This window comes from Grus americana, chromosome 3, assembly GCF_028858705.1.
Source record: "Grus americana isolate bGruAme1 chromosome 3, bGruAme1.mat, whole genome shotgun sequence".
NCBI classification, from domain to species: domain Eukaryota; kingdom Metazoa; phylum Chordata; class Aves; order Gruiformes; family Gruidae; genus Grus; species Grus americana.
In genome coordinates, this window is record NC_072854.1 from 70,797,036 (window position 1) to 70,821,489 (window position 24,454).

A 24,454-nucleotide genomic window follows, 5' to 3' on the forward strand; every position below is an offset into this window, starting at 1 on the left:
ATTTTGGCTCTCTTCCTTGCTGGCATAGGCATTGCCATTTGTAGAGCTTCATGAGGCTGAAAGGAAGCTTACCTACCTTGATTTGAATACCAGCTGGGCAGCAATCCTCGGGCACTTTGTCAGCCCTTCCTCCTGCTCCGGCTTCCTTTTTTCCCTCTCCATCACGGGCAGATTTCCAAGGGCAACTAGCTTCTCTTGTTTCTATCCTGAAGCTCATCCTCAAGTCAGGAGAAGTTTATAAAGCCTTGCAGTTAAGATTTATCACCAGAGAATTTGTGTGCGCAACTCTGAACCCATGACATTATTTTCTGTTTAGGTCATGAGTCTAAATCCATCTCTGTTTACTGGTCGCTTTTTCAAATATTTATTCTTTTTTTATTCCTATGCTCTCCACAGCCTGCTCTCTTGAACTGTTGAGATGAATATTTGCTAATAGTAAAAAAGGGAAGTCATCTCCAAGCATATTTTTAGCCACTTAAATCAATCCGTTATAGCTCCGTGACTTTGTGAGATGCATCTCAAATACTCTCTGTCCCCACCTCCTTCCACAAACCCTCAGGCAGCTAAATGTCATCAATATGTGCTCAAATTTGGATCCCTGAATGTTACACGAGCCACACTACTTCTCCATTCCTGCTGGACACTCCTCTGCTTAACTGTTCTCAATTCATATTCTCAAAGGCAGCCAGACCTTGCTAGTGGTGTCACACGCTGAAGTGACACCATAGAAGTATCATTATAAATGCCTGTGATATTAAACAGTATCAAAATGATTAGACATTGATATTATTGTGATAATCTCAGCACTAGGCTAGCACTTTTCCGCGCAGCCTGGCTTGGACTCATCTTTAAGGAAAGGGATTTTTATGCCATAGCCTGCAGGATTCCTTCACCTACGCTGATGGCCACAGTACTTCTGCTATAAAAATGATTGCAGTCTGCTTCACAGACACCTGCACCTGCACCTGTCTGGTTTGTCTGCTGCCATCGTTCTACCCTGGTATTCTTCTTGCAGCTTCACCTCCCCGACCACGAACCAGCAGTACATATCTGTCCCCGTGTGGTCATGGGCCTGACACAGGCTAGCTGTTTCGTAGGCTCCCTTTAGGTTGACCAAAACCATTCTGCTCTTTCTCCTCCCCACACAAGAGCATTCTTACTGCTCCCACCCCAGCAGCTCCAGAAAACCACCTAAAAGGGGTATGAAGCATCTTCAAGTGTCTGCAGCAGTCTAGAAGATGCTGCAGTCTTACACAAGAGAGTGAGCTGTATCTTGGTGTCTGCTGAACTCCACACAACACTGCAAAGGTCCGATCACGCCCTGGCCAGAGGTAAGGTGCATAGCGCAGGAGGAGGCTGCCGGGGCTGACAGACAGACAGTGGCAGCAGAGCAAGAGCGTGGACAGATATCTCCAGCAGCCCAACACAACGCGGCTGACGCTGGGGCTCCCTGCGGGGGACAGGCTTGAAACCTCGCTGGATAAAGAACAGGGCTTTACACTGTTACTGCAATATGAAGGATACACAGCCAAAATGCTTTGCAATATTTGTGTTAATGCTTCTTACTTCTTCGCTGTGCCAGCTTGAGCCCAAGAGGAGTCTGGCCATCAGTCAAGGCGCGGGTTACAGACTGCAGATGCTCCCTGTTGGGACCAGAGGTGGCTCTTCGATCTGCCCAGATTTACAGCCCCATTTACAAGGCTCTCCTTAACGCCCTGCCACAGCCCGCAGAGCCGCTGTGGTTGTGCTCTTCCTCACAGCACGAAGACACAACCAGGAGGGGAAAAGTCTGAGTCAGCTCTGCTGGCACGTTGCTGCCTTCATAGCAATGCTGGGGAAGGTCCTCCAGCATCCCACAGCTACCACCACGTACTTGTTTTGTAACCAGAGCTCCCAGCGCACGGCCTGAGGATCAGAAGAGCATCCCAGCTGGGCAGGCTGGTGGCAGCGGATGGGGAGGCAGGAGGCACCCTCCAGCGTGAGCACACCCCGACAGGCTGCCCACGCACCGGCAGCCCTCGGCTGTGGGCTCTGCTGCCCGCAGGGCTGCTCGCGGCGCAGGCAGAGGTTGGCCGCAACACCTGGCAGGAACGATTGCCCCCAGCAGGCAGCATCCTGATTTTGGAAGGGGAAACAAAGCTTATTCTTTTGGAATGAATTCAGGCCTCTTAATCAGAACCCTAAAGAGCATTTGTTATGACTAATGTGTGGTAATAGGAATATTTTGTAGATGAAGGTCCTTTTTTCAGATTAAATTGCATTCAGTGGCCTATTTAAAAATAATATTAATAGTAAATTGAATGTTTGGTTCATAACCAAGCACACATCTTCCCCACCCAACACACTAACATTCCATTTCCAAAAAAAAAAAAAAAAAGCCCAAATCATCATTTTATAAAAACACGTGTGTACATCTACATATCCAGTGACCTAACGCTATCCAGCTCCCAGCTTGGCCAGCCAGCCTACCCTCTAGTCCCATCTCCACCGTTACCTGAAGCCATCCGACAGTTGGTTTCTCTACCTGGGACTACCAGGAAGTTAACAGTTTGGACCCCATTTGCTCACACTGCAATCTTCTTTTTCTTGTTTCTCCCACTTACCAAAAGTGTAAGTAATCACAGGGGAAAAAAGAAGAAAACATATCGCAACTCTTTTATTTATTGCCTTCTGAAAAGAAGTGTTCTTCTCTGTCTCATGGCTCATTAGCTGACACTAAAACTGTCCAAAAAGTCATCTATTTTGTTCAAGCAAATTGTTTTGTAGATCTTTTATTTCTGACTCAGTTATTCCTAAGTAATTATGAGCACAATCTAATAAACTAATCTTCCTTTTCTTCCAGAAAAAAAAAAGCATTGTCATAGAGGATTCTTACTTGTTTTGACAGACGAACAAAGCCATCTGAAATCTTCCATTTGAAAAGGATTATGTTTGAACATTCTTTCCAATTTCTACTCTGGCAAACTATCATTTTTTTCTATTTTCCACATAGTCAACTAATTTTTTCTTTCTGTGCTTCAGTAATATCAGAGATCCCTTTTCTCTAGATTCACAGAGAATTTAACTTCATTTTGTTCCATTCCTCCCCATTTTTCTCTTTGGTGGTCAAGAGAAATGGTCAGCATCTGTAGTCTTAAGAAAATACTTCTATTTCATATGAAAAAGTTCAGGAGAATATTTAATCCAGTAGTCTTTTTCTCTAGAAATGTGTCTGATTCCCCACCTGCTTTTTTTTTATTTAAAATCTGTTATGACTCAAGTCATCCATATTTCCCCTCCCCTGCACCATCATAATGTGCAAAAGAATCCAGTGACTGAACAGCCCTAGGAAGATATGGACGATGCACACACTGTCCACAGAAAGAAAATGTGGAAAAGCAAACTACTTTATACAGTAATAATAAACTCCAGAGCAACATAAGCCAAAGAGTAATTTAATGTGATCTGCCTTTATGCTTCCGAATTCTAATTCGGCAAAGCATTTAAATCCTTTTGCACTTAATTTCTTTGAAGAATCATGGTTCTACTACGTTGCTGTTCTAATGCATGGTTCTACTGTGTTTCAAAGAATGTATTATCAACAATATGCCGTATAGACAAAAATTCAGTTGCATATATTTTAATACACTCATAACATTATAAGGCACTTTTTCATTTGCATTGTGGTTTTGTTATTACAATGTTTATGGCATGTACATTATTTTATTTCAGTATCTACAATTGCAACATTTTTATTTGTTGAGTTTTGCCTTTTTCCAACACTGCCCATCTGAAATACTGAAGTTGTCTTCATTGGAGTTGGTTCAGCTATTATTTGGAGAAAAAAAATCTAGTCCTGTAAGTGTACCATTCTGTGATTTCACAGATATTACTTTTTTTAGTATGTATTCTGTTGATAAATCAAGAATCATTTACCACAATTAAAGAGTAATTATGAACAGATAGCAAACTCTTAATCTCATACCTTTTGCTAATACAAACAAACCTAGTAAAAAAGAATCTACTGAAAGATGGGCATCTGCTGACACAGCCTTAATACATACTTCCAGGTTTCTATCAGATCTCTCGTGTTGAATGCATCTTGGCTTAAAAAAGAAGAAAACATTTGAAACAAATGTTGAAAATATTCATAAGCCTGTTCTAATTTTTTTTTTTCCCAAAAAGGAAGAGTAAGTTCAATGCTGTATGAAACAAACTTTAAAAAAGAAGACTGCAAGTCAGTTTAAACTTTGTTCAGGGGTTAATTAAATTACATGGACCAAAATCACCTGAACTTTGTTCATATCAAATTACTTCTTTACTTTTTATTTATTTATTTGCTTTGGCTAAATGAACAAAGATGTCAATGCTCTTCCAAAAGTAAAGCAACTACAGGGAATATTAATAGTCAGCTAAGAGGTCTTATTCCTGGATGAACATTAGCATTAATACTTCAAAAAATACAGATCCACTGTGTTAAAAAAAAAAAAAGGCATTAGAAAACCCTTATTCTACTTTCTGTGTGTTTCACATGCAAGACAGTCATCAAGCTTTGCTACCAACTTCATGTGAAAACGTGCCTCCTCTAAAGTAGTTTGGAGAATTTTGCTGGTGGCTTCTGTGGGGCCAGAACTTCACTGCTGGTGCCACGGCTGGTCACAGGGCGGCAGGACACAGAACTGCCGAGCATGACAGTGGGTTTTAAGTCTCCTGGCAGACATTAGGAAATCATCTCAGAACCATAAAATACGGCCAAATATGCATACTCGCTTTATGACTGGCACTCTCAGAGATTATTTCTTAAAGTTATGAACGTATTATCTGGGCTGAGTGGACCTAATTCTGTAATGCGGTTTATTTAACTTGCAAAATATTATAAAATAGGCTTTGTATAATATTTATGAATATGGATGAAGAAAACAGGTTTTGTTGTTTAGTAATAACTGAAGCAGAAGTGCCTATAGAACCAGCAAAACACAAGCTGAAACTACTTGTATTCTCTCACAAAGAATTAGAAAATTATTACATCCTTTTCCACCTTCTAAATTCCCAACCAAAATATCATGCCTAAAAATATTTACATTTCAATCTTTTACTTTACTTTGAAATTGTGGTGCTTTCCTAAGTTTAAGTCTATATAATTCAATATTATTATTCCTTTTTTCCATTTATTAAACTTTACCTGAAAACCAATGCTACATTATAAAACAAGAAAGGAAATTGATTTTATTCCAGGTAGCCCCAGGAGCATAAGAATACATGATTTACTATACTGCCTCAAATGACTGATTTTGCAAAAGCTTGGGTGTTTGGGGGTTTTTACTAACAAGTCACTGAGAATGATTCTTCAGAGGCAAGTGAAAGAAAAGCAACCTATAATGCTTTGAGTCCCCAGTCAGATACCAAAATTACCACATTTACTTTAAAAAGTCTCATTTTTCTTAAAATAGTGTGCTCAGTTTTAGTGAGTGAGTTATCATTTGCTGAGATACTGTAGAAAGCCCAGAAATGGTCAGACATAAATAGGAAAATCATCTTTACTGTTCTCCATTTCCATACAAAATATATAATGGGAAGAGACAACTAAAAACACAGAATCATGTTTGTGTGCTATTGAAACAGATTTTTCAAATTTCTTTAAAATATCATTAAAATTAACAACACGCAGAAAGGGTGATAGACAGCAGTTTTTATGACTAAGAGGAAGTTCTGGACACTTCCTCATTGCTTTTCTGAAAATAAAGACTTTAGCAATTCAACTATCTTCTGTAGTGGATAAGCATTTTAAAATAACTTTTTATTAACTCAGAAGAGCTGCCACTTATTTTGCCTATGGATTAACTGCCCAACGAATACAGCAGCTGGAAGAAAATTTTTCAAGGCATCATGACCAAGGGCACCATGCAATTTTACCAAATATATCTACATCAGGCACGTGACTGGACCCTGTGAAAGAGCCTGTGCTGAAAAATTGTAGTTTTTTGCTTTGGCACAAGAGCAGACTAAGGAAAACAAACAAAAAAAAAATCCCTTGTTCCAAAATTGTGATAGTCCTTTGTTTTACTTCCAGCTAACTGTCTTGAAGCTAAAGTAATGAATGCATAAAAATGCAGAGGGAGAAGTCCTATTTTGCAAGAGGAACAGCAGCGGGACAACCCCACTTTATTTCATCCCTGTCACCCAGAGGTAAAGCACAAAGAATGTCACCGAGGCTGACGTTCATTAGCAAGTACTTCCCAAAACTGTGAACTGACCTCGGGTGGCCTGTGCCTTCAATGCCTCTGCAATGAAATTGGAGGGCTATATGTTGTTCACATATTGCCTATCATTTTCACAACCAAAGTATTATGTTGCCCAGGGATTTTCTGTTTGCTGTCTCTAGGCTGCTGGCTTTACTCTATCCATGCAGCTCAGTCTCCCTACTGAAACACCAAAAATCAGCCCAAGTCAGTATCTGTAGGGTAGGGAACAGAAAAATAAATATCTGTTTCCTATGCACATCTAGCAGGTAGGGAAGCACAAAAGAAAATTTTACTTTGTTCTGTCTCCTTAAAAAACACGTTTCAGTGAAGAAGCTGTATGTTTCTTTGTGAGTGTTCCTCTGGTGCCCTTGCCATGTCTTTGAGGCAGACGCAGGGGAAGTAGTGGTGCTGATGAGAGTGAATCAACTCTTCAAGACGTGTAATGATTTCATAGTCAGGAAGAGCCAAGCTGGCAACATTGAGGCCCAACATCCGTGAGACCATGTCTCGGAAATCTGCCAGCTGCAAGAGCAAACAGAAAGGAATTAATAATAAATGAAATACCAAGCAAAGGAGATACCTGGAAAAACATATACACGTATGCATGCATACAAACACAAGCATTTGTATTAGCAGTGCGAAATATAGGAATTTCTGTTGTTGCTCAATACAGAGAGCTGAAGAGGATAGAAACAACCTTTTGGGGCGTACCTCAAATAAAAATTCACAAACAGCTGAGGTGCTAAGGATCTTGAACACAAAATACAGTTTCAAAGGTTCTTTAGTGTCCTTCACAGGCATATCTTCCCTGCTGACTCAACAGCAAAAACTAAGGAAATAGACAGGAAGAGGAGCTGTACTTGACCTAGATGACTGCAAGCTATACAGACAACTGGAAACTCTGGTGGGCATACCCCACAGCACAGGCTAAACTACTGGTCCTGGCCACAAGCTCCCGACCTCTGCCTGCCAGCCCTCCCCTCCAACCTGCACTTCCCTGTGGAAAGCACAGCAGTAAGAAGGAAGTTAGAAGAAAGGTGAAGGTTTAGCACATCCTTCGGTCCAACTTTGACTTGGAATCAGGATGCAGCCAAAATTAAAGATGCAGCCTAGAAAATGCTCATTTTTCTTCTGTGCGCAGCTGCTGAAAATATATCATAGGAAGGGTATTTGGCAAAGTAATTAAAGAAACCAGCTTCTTCTCTGCAGTTCCAAATGGACAGACATCCACAAGTAATTGTCATCACTAGTGACCCCACCAGCAACTAGATTAAAAACTTAAGATCAGATGAACATGAATGCTGATTTACTCTTCTCAACTCACAATATGGATCACTATAAGTCAAACTTCAATGTCTCTTCGACAGACAATGCATTACACAGCCCAAATGTCCAATGCCTTAATACCCCTCATCATCAACACACAATTAAAAGAGGAAAATGTTCCTATTTGAGGAAATATGTTTGTCTTGCTATCTATTTGAACATCAAGATCCCCATTCCCAAGCATGACAGAGACTCAAAGTGTCACAGAAACATCAAAACCATCAAGAAGCTGGACTCGCACTCTGGTGTGGCAGTACCCTCACTCCACCGATCATGCTGACAGCTAATGATAAGGAAGAGGTAAACACACTCCTGAAACAGAGATAAAAACACTCCTGAAATACGTGTCCAACCCCAAAAACACTGTGCAGAATTCTAAAGCAGTTATAATATCTGTAAGGAAAGCCGCAAAAACCTGTAAAACAAGGTCTCAGTTCCAAGATTTGCCAAAGACAGTTTGTTTCATCCCAGTACAAACCCTAAGGAGCTTCCATCAGTTCAGAAAAACAAATATGGAAACAAAGACAGTATAGGGCAGAAGGATTTGAGAATTCAGTCCCAGCTATCTGTCTTACCAAGGCAGTGCAATGTCTTGGATGAAACATTGGAACAAGGTAATACCAAAACCCCCCAAGTTGCCAAACATTCTCTTCAACGCCAAGTCAGGAAGTCACTGATGTGGGGCTCTGGCAGTGTGGTAGGCAAGTACAATTTAGCAGAAGCCAAAGATTTTTTTAAACATCTGGATCACAGACATAATGAGCAGGCAGCAGAGCTGGAATTTGTTTCCATACAGACTTTATGTTAAAAGATCAAGGCAGCCCCCTGCAAAGATCCAGTCTTTGGATGGATTAAAGCCCCACAAGGCATCTATACAACAAACCCAAATGATCCCCTGGGAACACATTAGCATCTCGCTTTGCACCAAATTTCTTGCTCTCATCTTTGCTATTGCAAGCTGTTCAACTTACGACAGCAACTGTGAGTAAACCAAACTGCACTACAACCATGTACCAAGTGCAATCAAGTTAAATTTGATGCACTGAGGCAGATTATTGATCCAGCGGGATTTTGCCATAGGGAATAGATACAAATGAAAACATACACACCATCATCTCATTCTTTATTTCTGATAGGAAAAGCAGGTCATAGCTATACTGAATGGATAACGAATATGTTAAGAATTCAATAACTTTCATCAGCAAATAACCTAAACTTGAAAGGACACAGAGCCCTTAAAGAAATCCTGTAAGCCACTCATATAAATGAATTTTAAATTGAGGATTTTTTTTCCACTTTAATGGAATAACACTTGTGAAAAACCCCAACTTTTCTATTATATTGGGGCATATAATGTACAGTGCAGGCAAAGCAGTAGTTCAGTGAAAATGCAGAAAAAGGGTTGACGATAAAGAGAAATTCTCCACGTAAACTGATAAAGAGAACCATCACTCTTGGATGCAAAAATGCCCCACCAGAGAACATCAATCTGAATTTTCAAAACTCCAAACAGAAGCAACGTGCCGGACGATCTTTAGAAGGCTGTCTCACATGGAGCCAAGATGGATGTTTATGCTCTTCAGTGGATACAGTGCTGTAAGCACATCATGAATAACTTTTTTTATATCTTGAGAGTTTAGAATTAATTCTCTGATTTAGCAACAGTAGTTTTATTTTAAGGATAGATTTTAGCTAAGTAAACTGTTAAGATACAGGAGAGTATGCTATAAATACTACTGGCAATTCTCATATTCTCAAAATGCCATTACTGATAATCGGCACTGCACAAGTACCAGGCACTGGTTTTGCAAACAGCTTTGCTCCTGGTTTAGCAGTATAGTTCCACCTGCAGGTATTCAAAATGTTCCTGTGATGCAGATGATTGCGGATGCTGGTGAATTATAAATTGATATTTTTCTTTCACTAACCCAGAAAGCCTGAGAACCAGTGCTATGCTGTGCTTGATCATTCTGCACTTTGTAGCCCACTTAACTCACTTTTCCCATGTTCTTCAAATTTGGCCAAAGAACACTGCAACAGTATTCAAGTGGCTTGATATGCCTTGGGTTCAGACAGTAAAAATTCAACATTTGCGCATTTTTCGCAAGTACTCAATGTATGACTCTGTGGAATAATTTTCTCAGTATAATTCATACCTCCTTCTGTGTGCTGGATGCTTTGTTTTCTCACGAGACATATGAAAAAATTAAAATTTCCTGCCAAATTTCTAACCTCCGTTATAAAACAAAACAGTGCTAAAGCTTTCTGGTAAGAAAGATCCCCAGGTTGTCGGTATTTTCTCCATGTGAGCAAAAAAATATTTTTCTAGACTCTTTTTTTTTAAATAGCATTCTTAAATTTCATACAGAGTCATTGCTAAGGCCAACATATAGCATAAAAATTTTAGCTGGAAAAACTAACAAAGTTCTAAGCAGTTAGAATAAGGAATTTAAAATTACACATTTTTTACTTTAAAGAAGCATCCCATTGGCTTTCAACAATTATGCTGTTTATAATGGTGCTAAAAAACACAATATACTGAGCAATTATGTACATACTTCACAATTTTTTTAAATTAGAAGGGAACACATTTATTAATGTGTTTCCCACAAACTCCTTACAACCTCCCCCAAGGTTATTTACAAAAAATTTTCTTACCTAAACTTTAACAATCTTATATGTCACAAATTGATCCAAAATAGTTACATTCAATATTAAGTCTAGTTTATCTTGTGGGGTTTTTTTAATTTTCTGATCTTTTCCAGCATTCTTTGAATTTATGGCCTATAAATGGTAACACAGAATCACAGAATCATTTAGGTTGGAAAAGACCTTTAAGATCATTGAGTCCAACCGTTAACCTAGCACTGCCAAGTCCACCACTAAACCACATCCCTAAGCACCACATCTACATGTCTTTTAAATACCTCCAGGGATGGTGACCCGATCACTTCCCCAGGCAGCCTGTTCCAGTGCCTGACAACCCTTTTGGTGAAGAAATTTCTCCTGATATCCAACATAAAACTCCCTTGACACAACCTCAGGCTGTTTCCTCTCATCCTATCACTTAGCCTTGCTGAATCTCATAAAACTGGCAAGAAGAAAGTGCAAGAGACGGATGAGGAGAAACAACAGGAAATAGATGAAAAGTTGATAAGTTTTATACTCAAGCTATATGGAAAAAACATACCTTAAAAAAATACCAGGATTTTAAAGCATTTTTATACTTCTCAGGGGGTCCAAGAGAGCTGGTTAATATTGAAGCACCACTTCCTCCAAGCTCAAGATCGGTGCATCCCAGAGAGTAAGAAATCAAGCAAAAGAGGCAGGAGACCTGCATGGATGAACAAGGAGCTTCTGGAAGAACTCAAAGGTAAGAAGGAAGCTTACAGAATGTGGAAAAAGGGACTGGCCACTTAGGAGGAATATAGGAACATTGTCAGAGTATGCAGGGATGCAACAAGGAAAGCTAAGGCCCCCTTGGAATTAAACCTGGCAAGGGATGTCAAGGACAACAAGGAGGACTTCAAGTACACCAGCAGCAAAAGGAAGACTAGGGAAAATGCAGGCTCGCTGCTGAATGGGGCTGGTGCCCTGGTGATGGAGGATACAGAGAAGGCAGAGTTACTGAATGCCTTCTTTGCTTCAGTCTGTACTGCTAAAGCTGGCCCTCAGGAATCCCAGACTCTGGAGGTAAGAAAGTCTGGAGAAAGGAAGACTTTCCCTTGGTCAAGGAGGATAGCGTTAGAGACCATTTAGGCAAACTTGACACCCACAAATCCATGGGCCCCAATGGGATGCGCCCACAAAGTGCTGAGGCAGCTGACAGATGTTATTGCTTAGCCACTCTCCATCATCTTTGAAAGGTCATGGAGAACAGAAGCGTTGCCTGAGGACTGGAAGAAAACCAATGTCACTCCAGTCTTCAAAAAGGGCAAGGAGGAGGACCCAGGAAACTACAGGCCAGTGAGCCTCACCTCCATCCCTGGAAAGGTGATGGAACAGCTCATTCTGGATGTCATCTCTAAGCGTGTGGAGGAAAAGATGGTTATCAGGAGTGGTTAACGTGGATTCACCAAGGGGAAATTATGCTTGACCAATCTGATAGCCTTCTATGATGGCATGACTAGCTAGGTAGATGAGGGGAGAGCAGTGGATGTTGCTCACCATGACTTCAGCAAGGCTTTTGACACTGTCTCCCATAACATCCTCATAGGTAAGCTTAGGAAGTGTGGGTTGGATGAGTGGACAGTGAGGTGGATTGAGAACTGGCTGAATGGCAGAGCCCAGAGGGTTGTGATAAGCGGTGCAAAGTCTAGTTGGAGGCCTGTAGCTAGCAGTGTGCCCCAAGGGTCAGTACAGGGTCCAGTCTTGTTCAACATATTCATCAATGACTTGGATGAAGTTTGCTGACAATACTAAACTGTGAGGAGTGGCTGATACACCAGAAGGCTGCACTGCCATTCAGCAAGATCTGGACAGGCTAGGGAGTTGGGCAGAGGGGAACCAAATTAAGTTCAACAAAGGCAAGTGTGTAGGGTCCTGCACCTAGGGAGGAAGAAACCCATGCACCAGTACAGGTTAGGGGTTGACCTGCTGGGAAGCAGCACTGCAGAGAAGGACCTGGGAGTTCTGGCGGACAAGCAGCTCTCCATGAGCCAGCAATGTGCCCTTGTGGCCAAGAAGGCCAATGGTATCCTGGGGTGCATTAAGAGCGTGGCCAGCAGGTCAAGGGAGGTTATCCCCCCCTCTACTCTGCCCTGGTGAGGCCACATCTGGAGTGCTGTGTCCAGTTCTGGGCTCCCCAGTTCAAGACAGACAGGGAACTACTGGAGAGAGTCCAGTGGAGGGCTACAAAGATGATTAGGGGACTGGAGCATCTCTCATGTGAGGACAGGCTGAGAGAGCTAAGTCTTTTTAGCCTGGAGAAGAGAAGACTGAGAAGGGGATAGTGCTTATAAATATCTAAAGGGCAGATGTCTAGAGGATGGGGCCAGAGTCTTTTCAGTGGTGCCCAGCAACAGGACAAGGGGCAACGGGAACAAACTGGAACGCAGGAAGTTCCATCTCAATGTGAGGAAAAACTTCTTCCCTTTGAGGGTGACTGAGCATTGGAACAGGCTGCCCAAAGAGGTTGTAGAGTCTCCTTCTCTGGAGATATTCAAAACTGCCTGGATGAGATCTTGTGCAACCTGCTTTAGGTGATCCTGCTTTAGCATGGGAGTTGGACTAGATGATCTCCAGAGGCCCCTTCCAACCATTCGGTGATTCTGTGATTCTCCAAAAAGTGATCTAACATTTTGCAATGAACAAAGAAATCAATGCCTGTATTTTTTGTTCATTCTCTTGCATATATAACTTGAAGGATAGCTTTTCCTCTCAGAATCACAACTGTCAGTCTGGCACACAAGTCTGACCTAAAATTTCCTTGTTTAATAACGTTCGCAAAAGTTTTCAGCACAGCTGGATAGCTGCTCCACCTATACCACATCCTTATATTCTAAGTGACGGCTAGCATTTGTCAAATACCTATGCACCTACCTGTCTCTCTCTTTTTGCTAATTCTGCAAGTGCTGTTTTAAGCACCTTCATCTCATTGGTAACTGCTTCTAACATATTTTTGTTTTTTTCTTTATCTTCAGTAGCTTTACGCTCCTTTAAAAGAAGTTCTGATTTGACAGAGGTAAGTTGTTTCTCAGCCTTTTCCTTCATTCTTTCCAATTTGCCTTGAGACTTACTGAGTTCTTCTATTGTTCTATTCTGCTCCAAAGTTTTGATCTGCAATAACATAAAGTAATGTTAAATTTCTCACACTTTTTCATCTAACACAAATAATAAAAATATAAAGAGTAATCATGAGTAAGTACTTTAATGTGGTTTCTTATGGGATCTTGATGAAATCACATATACGTGTGAAGCGAAAATTTATTAAAGGAGACTTGCCAATTTCTACTCAACTAACAAAAAGATTTTTGAGAGTTCACTCTCTGATAGACCCTGGAAATGTAGTATGAAAAAGAGTTGTCTGATGTTTTGCTGGTAAAAATCATTCAGTTGGAACATGCACCTACTTATCTATTTCACTCCATCAGTCATAACACATAAACTCCCATAAAATCAATCTTTCTTCCAGCAGTGGCAAGCTATCAATGACTGCAAACTACTTGTATTCACCTGAGTTAAAGCAGGTCATTTATTACTGCTGCAATGTAATAAAACACAGGAACAATGAAAAGGTAGCATCTTGCCTGTTTTATGCAGAAAAACCCCTTTCCCTCTCCCTATACCTATCACAATAGATCTTCTGTGAGTATTGTATGGGAAAATATAAGATTACAGCCACATCAATAAGAAAAGGATGCATATATCATATTTTTCTTACACTAGCCTGAAAATTTACGTTGTGCTTGACAGATGCTACTTAGTATATCAAAACAAATTGTAAAATACCCAAAATACTGTATATATTTGCTTTCCCCACCTAGATAGATTTGAGCAGTTCTCCATGAACGCATTTATTGTAAGTGAACTCCAGCTGTATCCACCTGGAATAGAAAAATGGATAGAAGCACACATGTAACCTTTTAACTCACCTTAAGTTCATTGGTTTCAGACAGCTTGGCTTTGAGATCAGTATTTGTTTCCCTGGCCAGATCAAGCTGCTTCTGTAACCTCTCTGTCATCTTATGTAACTTTCTGACAGCAACATTGGCCTCATCCCTCTCCACGGCTAAGGCGGTCCTTACTTGCTTCTCTTCTTCCAGCTGGGTTATTTTCTGCCGCAAAAGGTTCACGTGCAGCTCTTTGCTTTCAAGTTTTTCTTTCTGAGTCTTCAACTAGATTTTCAAACACAAGGAAATGAATATGTGAAAGGCAATGGTACTACACGGATTGTTTTGCAAATTTAATCCCCATGTTGCATATTTAACCTGAACTCCTATTCCTCTCTTGAAAACTCTGTAAAGCAGTAGAAACATATATACACTAACTTGATACCTCTCATATTACCAATTCACTGTGCTTCTCCATCCCTGAATTTGTGCGCTACCTGCACCCTATTTGAACATAAATACTGGTACATCATTCATAACATTTGAAATTGTCTGAAGTATAAGACACTAGACACATGCAAGAGATACGAGAGATTCATTAAGGAGGCAGTGGGTTCAGTGGTGGTAGTTTAAGGTATTTCCATCTTTAATCAGTTAATTAAGGCTAGTGTGCAAGAAGGGGAATCAACACATAGAAATAAGAAAGCTTTCACCCACTGCCCCAATACAAGGTCCAGCAGCTTAGTTTTGTAATTTTGGTGCTCAGGAAGCTACCTGTTTTCAGTTTACCTGAGCTGAGCTGTCAAGCTTTACTCTGGAACATCTGAGGAGTATTAACATACATACTATACTCCCTACTAGAGGCAGTTGCTTCCAGAAAAAATACAGTGTTGTTTTAAACCCTAAATAGACCTAATTCTAAGCTCTAAACCATTCTGATAAGCCTAAAGCTGGAAGATTTTACTCTGTCATAGCAGGATGGTGGAGGGGTGTCTGACCAAATGTGAACAGATTTGGTCCTAAAGGGGCACAGTTCTTGTTGGAAATGTTGATGTTCCTGGTGAAGTACAACCAATATCCTACATTGGTTTCTAGAGAAGTTTGTGTGAGATATCCCTCTTCCCAGCAGATTCTTTTAGATTTAAATGTCAATGGTAGCTGTTTACAGAAGTATATTATAAATGCATATTAGACATATATACACATATAAACATGCATAACTTCCTACATTTATTTACAAAGTTGTGAAAACCCGTATCATGTATTTAACCAACTGGTGGTTTTAGTTGTTTTAATACGCAGTCTGTTTGCATAGTTTGCAAACGTTTACTATCTTCTTTTTATGTAATGGACATCTTTGAAATTCCTTGCACATATATGAAGCTCCAATTTGCTGCCTCTCGCAAGCCACTACAGAAATATAGCCATAACAATGTTTATCTTTGAAACAAACAGTAACAGTATGCCTTTTTGCCTACCTTTCTTCTTAGGCTATATGCCATAGTCTTGTTTTCAATCACTGCATCACCTTCCAGTTTCACTAACTGCTCTACCCGGGCTAGAATCGCATCCACATTCATATCAAATCCAACCTCTTCTGCTAGGCTATCCAGCTTCATCTTCTCATTAAGTTGCTCCAGAAATTTCAGATACTAAGATGTGGAAAAGTGGGTAATAGAATAAAAAGTAAAACTTCATTAAATGTCCTGAAGTAGAATTTAAAAGCAATTCCCCCTACACCGGCAACCAACTATACATAGCAAAGTCCACTATCCACAAGAAATAATGTGCTGAAAGGGTATGTTTATAGTACCTACTCCTGACACAATTGCAAATTCTCCATTTGTTCTTTTTTAGTCATTTTTGTTCATAAATCCCCAGACCTACTGTATTTATCTTCTTCACAAGACCAGATTCTTTTCTGCTCCTCTGCAGTAAGAGCAGCACCAGGTATGTGTGTCTGCTGCAGACTCGAGTTCCTGTCTGCGGCTCTGCTGCTTTTTACACAACCATGCATTGGCAGGGAGAAGTTAGAAAGGAACACTACAGCCCAGCTAATTGCAAGTGCTGTAATTGCCCACTGCTGTGAGCCCTAAAACAGATAAAAATGGTACTAGGGATGCCATGAGCGAGATCGGGTGTAGTCTGAGGAGATGCAGAAATATTAACATGGTCAGTCTTTTGCCCTTCTTTGGAACAGCAAGTTTTACAGATAACAGTTATTGGTTTACAAATTGCTTTAAAGATTGTTTTGATTTCATTTCCATCTGGTTTACTGATGGGAACACATACAGTTATCAAATATTATTTCATCTGTTTTTTCCTTCTTTTGTCCTGACCTGCTAACTCTTTAAAAATTGCATTAGTTCTCTGGTCTCAATTAGCCTCTGTTGCAAAATCCAAAGCTCTCCTTCTCACTGAGAACTATGTTTGCCTTTGTTTTGTCTTACTTCTTTTTCAGGTCATAATCTTTGCAAAGAAACAATAAAATAAAATAAAAAAAAAAACCAAACAACAAACCAGTTCCATAACTGTTGCTTGAGCCTAAGGCAATAAAACAGCAAGAATCTTTTTGTTTCATGATGCTTCTGGTTCAAAAAGTTAAAAGCAGCAGCAGCAGCAGCAAGCACTGAAGTTGTTCATTAACAGAAAAAAATCAGAACAAAAAAAATCTCTTTACTGCCACAAAATTTAGAGAGAAATTAAGAAACTAGGGCCATGTGTTCTTCACAGAGGAAGCAGAGGGGAAGGAACAGCTCGTTTTCTGGTTTGCTCCTGATGTGGTGGATGTTTCATTCATAAAAGTTATTGTATCATAGACTAATGCAAAACAGACAGCACCAGATTGTTGATTCTTTGCAAATTCAACTTTCTAAGCATTGATCTTGGCCTCGTAACATGCAACAACTTTGTCTTTCTTAGCTGTATCAGACAGCTGGTTTAACTTTCCAGGTACTATGTCATTTTTCAAACTCTTAGTATGCAGATGTGTTATAGGCTGTGTGTTCATTCATAAAATTCATTAAAAAATTCTGGTAGCCTTGATGGTCTGAGGATATAAAAGAATCAAGGACTGCGAGATCTTGAGACACTGCAGACCAGATGATATATTAAAGAAAGACAGAGACATGAAAGAAAGCTTTGAGACCAGAGAATCCTTGAAGGACCTCTGGTGTATTTACAGAGATTTCTTTTAATCTGTTTGGTGGTTGGGTTTTTTTCACATTAAATGGACTTTGAACTCAAAAACTTACCTACTTTTTCCAACTAAAATTGTTGGTCAAAGAAAAGATACTACTCTCTACATGATGCCTGACTTTGATAATTTGCATTACTTGCAGACTGTGAATAATACTCCAGCTGATCAATGCAATACAATTAGCTGTATCTCTGTCTTTATAGACTTTTATGCAAAAGAAAATAATGCATGCAACTACTTTTTGTTTCTCAAGCTTCAAACCATCTTGCATCAGATCTACAGAGAGTAATTCCTCTTCCAAGTGTTTCAGTTGATCCTGGAAAGTCTCAGAACATTTTTCAGCTTTCCTGCTCTTCTCCAGAGCTTCTTGGTACAATCTGGTCTGATTTTCCAAAGTTTTGGTCAATTCAGCTATTTGGGTTTCAAGCTGAGATATCATCTAGGGAGCAAGCAAGCCAACAAAACACATGGGGTTAGGTGGATATGAAAATGTTAGAAAGATGTGAAAGATGCATCCTCAAATTATTAAAAAGAGGGTAAAATATCTATCTTTAAAATGCATGCATTAAAAATGACAAAAAGAAAAACCTGCTGTAACCACCAGGAGAAAATGGCAGAAGTGGTGACACATGAGACACCCAAAAGTGAAGAGCAGAAACCATGTTTAAGATGAGTCAACTGACTAAAAGGGGCTAATATCTATAAAAAATTAATGCAAATTAATTTAGACACAAACTTTCCAAAGATGTTACCAAGCCAGCAATACCTGGCAGTCAACTCACATTCTTTAAAATAAGCCAATAAAATCACTAGTCTATTGAGGTGCTGAGTGGAAAAAATAGAGAAGTGATTTAGAAAATACATGCAGCACATAGGTGAGAATGTAGATATGGATAACTAAGTCTCAGAGGAGTGCTTCCCAATTGTTAACTGAAGTATACACTATGACTCGGATGCCCTTCAGACACCAAAATCACCATAATTAGGAGATACAACCTTCAAGAGCATATCAGATTTCACAGAAAATCTGACTATAGCAGTTGCAGTGAATAATTTTCTCACAGGGCTTTTAAAATTTAAACTTTTCACAGCTCTGTTTGACAGGTGCGTGTGCAGAGGTAAGCCAGACATAGCTGACCAGGCTTGGATATAAAGATGAACATTTTGCCAGTTCATCTAGTGTATATATACACAAAACTCCCAGAAGAGCTGCAGTGATGATTTAAAAATGAAACCTTTTTACTCAACAGCTGCCAGTCAACTTAAATTTCCCTTTCTCAGCAGCTGCCAAAATAATCAACATCTCAGACTGTGCTGTATGCCAAAACACCAAATAGTACAAACACACAAGTACATAAAATTCTCATTAGATTTAATTTTGAAAGCATTTTGCTTATGGAAACAACACTCCAGGACATATAATAAAACTGTAAAGACCTCTTATATTAAAAAGTTGCTGCCACACTTCTACTTCAGTGGATCACTTTCAAATGTTAATAATTTTCACAAATCTTGTTTTCATTGAAATTTGGTATACTGACTCTCAAACTAAGGTATAGAGGAGCTGGTTTGTATTTTTTAACAAAACATTTGATCAAAATGCACAGGGATATTTTCAAGAGTGATTTCCAATCTTGGACAGAATACAAAAACATTCCCTAACAAAAAAAAAACTATCACATCAGTAGGAGATGTTGGAATCTTAAAATCTGGCAAGGACACTGAAGTTGTTTTTTTCAGTGGTTCAGTAAAAACAGCTTTTGATTTAGTGTGTGACTTAATTATATAATAGTCCTTGCTGACAAAATTAATATATGCCCATGTGAGCAAGTGAGAAACTTCAATGCAGTGTCAGGGTATTGACATTGGTCAGACTGTATTCTGGCTCAACTTCCTCCTGAGCTGTCTCTTCTCTACCTGTACATGCAAACACACCTTTGCAAACACTACCAGCTGAAGCACCTTGGGCCACAGCATTAGAATATCCAGCTGCCTTCCTATTGCCTTTCTCCTGGATGGTGAGCAGTTACGGTTTCTACAATGTTGAACTGTAAGTATAAAATTACTTTTTTCTTTTTAGGTGCAGGTTTTGAGAATTGGAAGGAAAGAAGTTTCCTGGGTTGACTCATCATTATGTGTGCTTTGAGAAACAAGTCAGTCCTTGAAGTCACTATTGTAGCAGCAAATTCATACTTGTTCACATGTTCCACTAAATCATAGCAACCACACAGCCACTTTTGATGTCTGCTAAGTGGGACTGAAATCATATTTGAATGTCTTACCTGGAAGATCATTCCATGTCTTTTCTTGTTAACAGCATGTATTATTAATTTCAATTCTGGCCTCTTTCTACTTAATAAAACATAGATGTTTTTCACCTATTATCTCAAATCAACAGACAACAAAATTAAAATTTTCTTTAATTTCAAAACCTAAGCAAAAGCAAACACTCTAACAGATGACTAAATGAAAAAGGATCCAAAGAGAATAAATACACATATTACGCAAGTGCAGCAGTTGCTGACTTACTATTTCTTTACTCTCCTCTTTGCAATTTATTTCTTGGATCCTCTCCACAATGGCTTTCTCAGAAAGTTTAACTATTGCAGATCCACCGCTGAGGAGGGTAGCAATTTGCTCTTTAAAAGCCACTAAGGAGCTCTGAGCAGTCCTGGCCTCTTCTCTGCTGCTCTTCAAGCTTCCATCCAGCTCCCTGGAAGATGCCTTCAGATTGTTCAATTCCCGCTTTGAGGCATCCAAAGCTTTCTGGTTAGCAGTCAGTTTATCTTGGAGGTTTTTGATCTCCATCTCCAAACTCTGTCTCCCTATTATAGCACTGTCAAGATCCTAAAATACATGAAAGATTAAACCAGGCTTTTAAAATTTGTTATAACCCCTTCCCTCCACACAAAAAGCAGGGAATAACTCAGAAGCAGGTATGGCAGATAGAAAATTTAGGACCCATGTTATTCATACGGGCTCAACGTCAGGGCTTCCTAAGAGAACTCCCACTAAAATTGATGAAAGCCCAAAGCCTGCTGCAATCACACTACAGACTAACCTCTTGCAGGCCACTGCAAGAATGGTTTTTCATATCATACATGGATAAAATTTGCAGGTAAATAAAAACCAATTTTTTTACAATAAAACTATTGCTAGCTTATTTTTTCATTCAGATAATGTGACTTAGAAAACGAATGGTGAATAAGATGTAACACAAATAAAGCCAAAGTCCCTTGGAGGGAAAAAGTAGAGCAGAATAGAGTAGAACAGAACAGGACAGAACATTTCAGTTGGAAGGGACCTACAATGATCATCTAGTCCAACTGCCTGACCAGTTCAGGGCTGACCAAAAGAATACACACCAACTCTTTGAATATAGCATCAAGAGCAGAATTAGAGGTGATCTCTGAGATCAGCTTACTTGAATGTGGCAAAAATTCCTAAGATTATTTATACACACAAATGGGAAGTGAGGGGCCAAACAAAAAAAGATGATGATGTTGAGACAGCATAAAAGAAGGTACAAATGCTCAAATACCAATTTTACCTCAAAGAAGAGATCCTTAGATCGTGAAACACTCAGAAAAATTTCCAAAAAGGGAATTATTTTGAGCTATGTCACCTTCTGAAGAAAGCAAAATCCCTATTACCATAAGGTCAAATCTGCCTGAGGAATAGAAGAAAGTCAATGAAGAGCTATGTGTCCTTCCACAGAGCCTACAACTGCCCCCTTCTGCTGCTCAGCTGGGCTGTTGGTGTGCAGAAGCAACTAGGGACAGACTAGTGGGATGGTGGGTCTATCTAGTATCCCCATAACTTTTCTTTTTTTTTTTTTTTTTTAAAGAAGTCAGTCCCTTGCATTTCAGAAGTAATACACTCAAATACAATGTCGTCTTCAGGAGGGAGACGGGGTACTGTGAGATAAGACTACCTGGTGAATAGCCCATAGGATTTACTGCTCAGGGACATCCTCAGATCTTTGGCATTTTGTCATGGTTCTCATTTAGCCCCTGACAACCATGATCCTTTCTTTCTAAGCCCAGAGTTTTTAAAAGTTTTTTACCTTTAGCTTCTGATGAATCAAGAGTCAGTTTGGAAAGAAAGAAAAAGTAACCAGTACATATATATCTACATCAGTTGTATATAAAATATTGACCCAACAGGGCAGAGCAGACAGACACAACTGTGTATCGTGACACATGACACACAAGCAAATGATGATAGAAAAATGAAAGAAAAATAATCCATCTAAACAAAAAGAAAAAAATCATCTCTCTCATTCAGTCAGCTTTTAAAACTCTTTCCTTACCCCACAATACCAATAGTAAGAGTGCTTACACATTCATATACAAGAATAAAATTTGCCGTGTAACCAACTAAAAGCATAGCAAAGACTAAGTCTTCATTCCTCTGGGTATTATCTGATGGATAGAAGCAAACAGAAGAATATTACTTCGCACAAGACAAAATTATGCTAGAGGGTGGCATATTTATAGAGACCGATCAGACTTCTCTGGAAGTTTCAGTTGTTTAGTAGAGGCTCAGTAAGCAGATTGATATGAACTAAGATTGTGTACACTGGAGTTAAAGAATTGTTCCCGGAGCAGCTGTGAATATGGTGACTACTCGGGGGTCTCTCAGGGTCTACTGTGTGCTTGCTATGTACCATGGTAAGTCATTTGTATTAATGGCAAACATGCTAATCGAGTAGCAAATCTAGGGGTATTTATGTAGATCAGCAGTGAGGATGGACAAAAACAGAGTTTGGGAGGCACCCTTGGAAATAAAATATAAACATACAATACTAAAAATACTAAAATTTTTAAATAGCTTCAAAAAAGAAAACATGCAAACACATAAATGAAAACAAACCAAAACAAACCCTGTCATTTAGGAAATTATTTGTTACTACCCCTTTCTAAAGTAATTGTAGAACTCTCTTGGAAACAAGATGTTGGCATGATTCCTTGCCATTTTCTCTTTTTTATTCTAAACAAGTGCTATTAATAGAAAATTCCCACCTGTGCTCAGAATTACATTATGGTAATTACAGCAAAGAATAAAGAGTGGTTTATTTCAATTACAGTTTTCAGTAGTGTGTATTTTTCCTTTCAGAAAGACAGTGCAAAAGTAGTTTGCCATTACCAGGGAGCTTACCTAATTACAATCTTGTTTGAAATTGTGAACATCTGCAAACACACACAGTTGAATCAAAAGATCAAGGTACAAAATAAGGAACTGCAAGCCTGTTGATGCCCAAACATTAAAAACAAAAATTTCAAAAAAACAAGCAATTTACAGAATGAAAAGGCATAAAGCAAAACATTAAAATTCTGAACAATCCTTCTTGAAACCTCTCTTGAATGGAGAGCATTTACACTGGCTAGCTTCAGCAAGGTCAGCCTGAGCGTGGAACAGTATTTGGAAATTTAGGGACTGTGACACATAAAGGTGGTATCCCAACTAGAAGCAAATCCCTAAGAGCCTAAGTGATCAGTGCAGATGAATAAAACAATTTCCATCACAGAAGACTGAAAGGATGGAACCACAACAGCTCGTGTTTTCTCTTTGGCTCCTCAACATTTATGGCTAAAGTCCCATGGCTCCGAATTATATGAAGGTTTCGGTATGCAGCTTGTAGGGTCAAAAAAGCTACCCAACACTGACACACAGCAAATTTTGAAAACATGAATAATTATGGAAATTGAAGTTCAAAGAAAACAGAATTAGACATTAGGTGGATTTACCCAGGGCAGACCGTGTCAATGACTGGTTGTTAGACACCAGAGATGCAGCAGATCTACCATGGCCGTGCTCACCTGCAGACGTCGAAAGCAGCACCAAAGGTTCTTCAACTATCTGAGACTGAAGCAAAAGGGCTCATACAGCATAATGCCATTCTTAAAGTTACCCACTCAGGCTGGGACACAGTCTACCCACGCTCACCCACTGGCACCCTACCTGCACTAGACTAGAGAAGATGTAAGAGTACCCAGACCATTGCACAAGACACCGGCAAGGCCTCCCCACATGAGAAATCATGTGTTTAATATTGAATCAGCTGCATTCACAGAAAATGTGTTCAAGTTGGAACAGGTGGGGGAAATTACTTCTGCCTTTTAAGCAGAGAAAAAGAGGGACTCTTATAAGGAATGGCTAAAAGAGGTGTATTTCACTGCAAAACAAAATGAGGGAGATAAGATTTTAATAAATTTATACTGACTAGATGCTACTTAAAGTTTTATTCATTAATAATATAACTTAATATAAGTCAGTATTAAATACTGAAGAGTACTTTCCTGGTTAATTTTGCATCAGTAGTACATGCAGATGTATTGTATTAATTAAAATTGATTATATTTCAAATATGTTATTTAAAGACATGGTACACATCTTTGCAAAACAGATATTTAAATTAACACTTCAGAGGGAATCACAAATATTTCCAAGTTGAATCATAAGCGAAGATGTGAAACAGAACAAGCCAGTTTGCTAGTTCTTGTGATTCATCAATGGCAATGCTGTACAAAAGGCAAATTTATCTGGAAGAAGAATATATGCATCTTCTTCTATATCTTAAATAAATGTCATATAGGAATCTACAGCAAATAAGATATTTTTAAGGACCTACGGACATTCTCAAAGCATGTTATAATTCTGTAATTATGACCATTGTAATCAATAATTCCTGTCTGGTCATAGAGGAAGAATGGTCTGATTCTCAGTCTAGAAATCTGGGCAGTATTTAAAAGTTATTTTCCATCAAATGCCAATTTGATATCCAGCACTGACAGAATACAGGTATGCACGATATTTACAGAATTCCAGGAGCAAGCTCTTGCAATATTCAGTCAGAAACGTGAGAAGTTCAGAATTCTAAAAGAAAAGTAATACATTACAATACAAACAGCTTGGTGGCTTGCTTTTGTTACTTCTATTAGTTTTGAGACTGTATTGGTTTCTGCTGTTTGCTACTGTGATGCAGCGAGGCTGAGGGGAACAGATAAAATTATCGTTCACTTGCTAGTGCTCCTCAGATGAAAACCAGCTAACTTCAACAAATACTCGAGAATCATATATACTAAAGAACATTCTGAATTACTTTCATACATTAACCTTAAAACATAACCAACTCGCTTTCATTTTCTTCATCA

The 24,454-nt window shown here is 39.2% G+C and overlaps 1 protein-coding gene across 5 annotated transcripts in view; it reads right to left on the bottom strand.

Annotated features, from left to right (window-relative positions):
• Positions 1-3,551: 3,551 nt before the first annotated feature.
• The window catches only part of ARMT1 (acidic residue methyltransferase 1), a 59,382-nt gene continuing 38,479 nt past the window's right edge, over positions 3,552-24,454 (bottom strand). For 2 of the 5 annotated variants that reach the window (XM_054818801.1, XM_054818802.1), the window contains 6 exons: positions 19,827-20,144; positions 17,536-17,736; positions 15,577-15,750; positions 14,141-14,383; positions 13,089-13,325; positions 3,552-6,743 (listed from right to left, as the gene is read on the bottom strand). In XM_054818801.1, coding sequence (XP_054674776.1) covers positions 6,543-6,743; positions 13,089-13,325; positions 14,141-14,383; positions 15,577-15,750; positions 17,536-17,736; positions 19,827-20,144 — 1,374 coding nt within the window. In that variant the 3' untranslated portion in view covers positions 3,552-6,542. The remainder of the gene's footprint in view (positions 6,744-13,088; positions 13,326-14,140; positions 14,384-15,576; positions 15,751-17,535; positions 17,737-19,826; positions 20,145-24,454) is intronic. The other 3 variants (XM_054818800.1, XM_054818799.1, XM_054818804.1) reach the window with 3 other exon arrangements.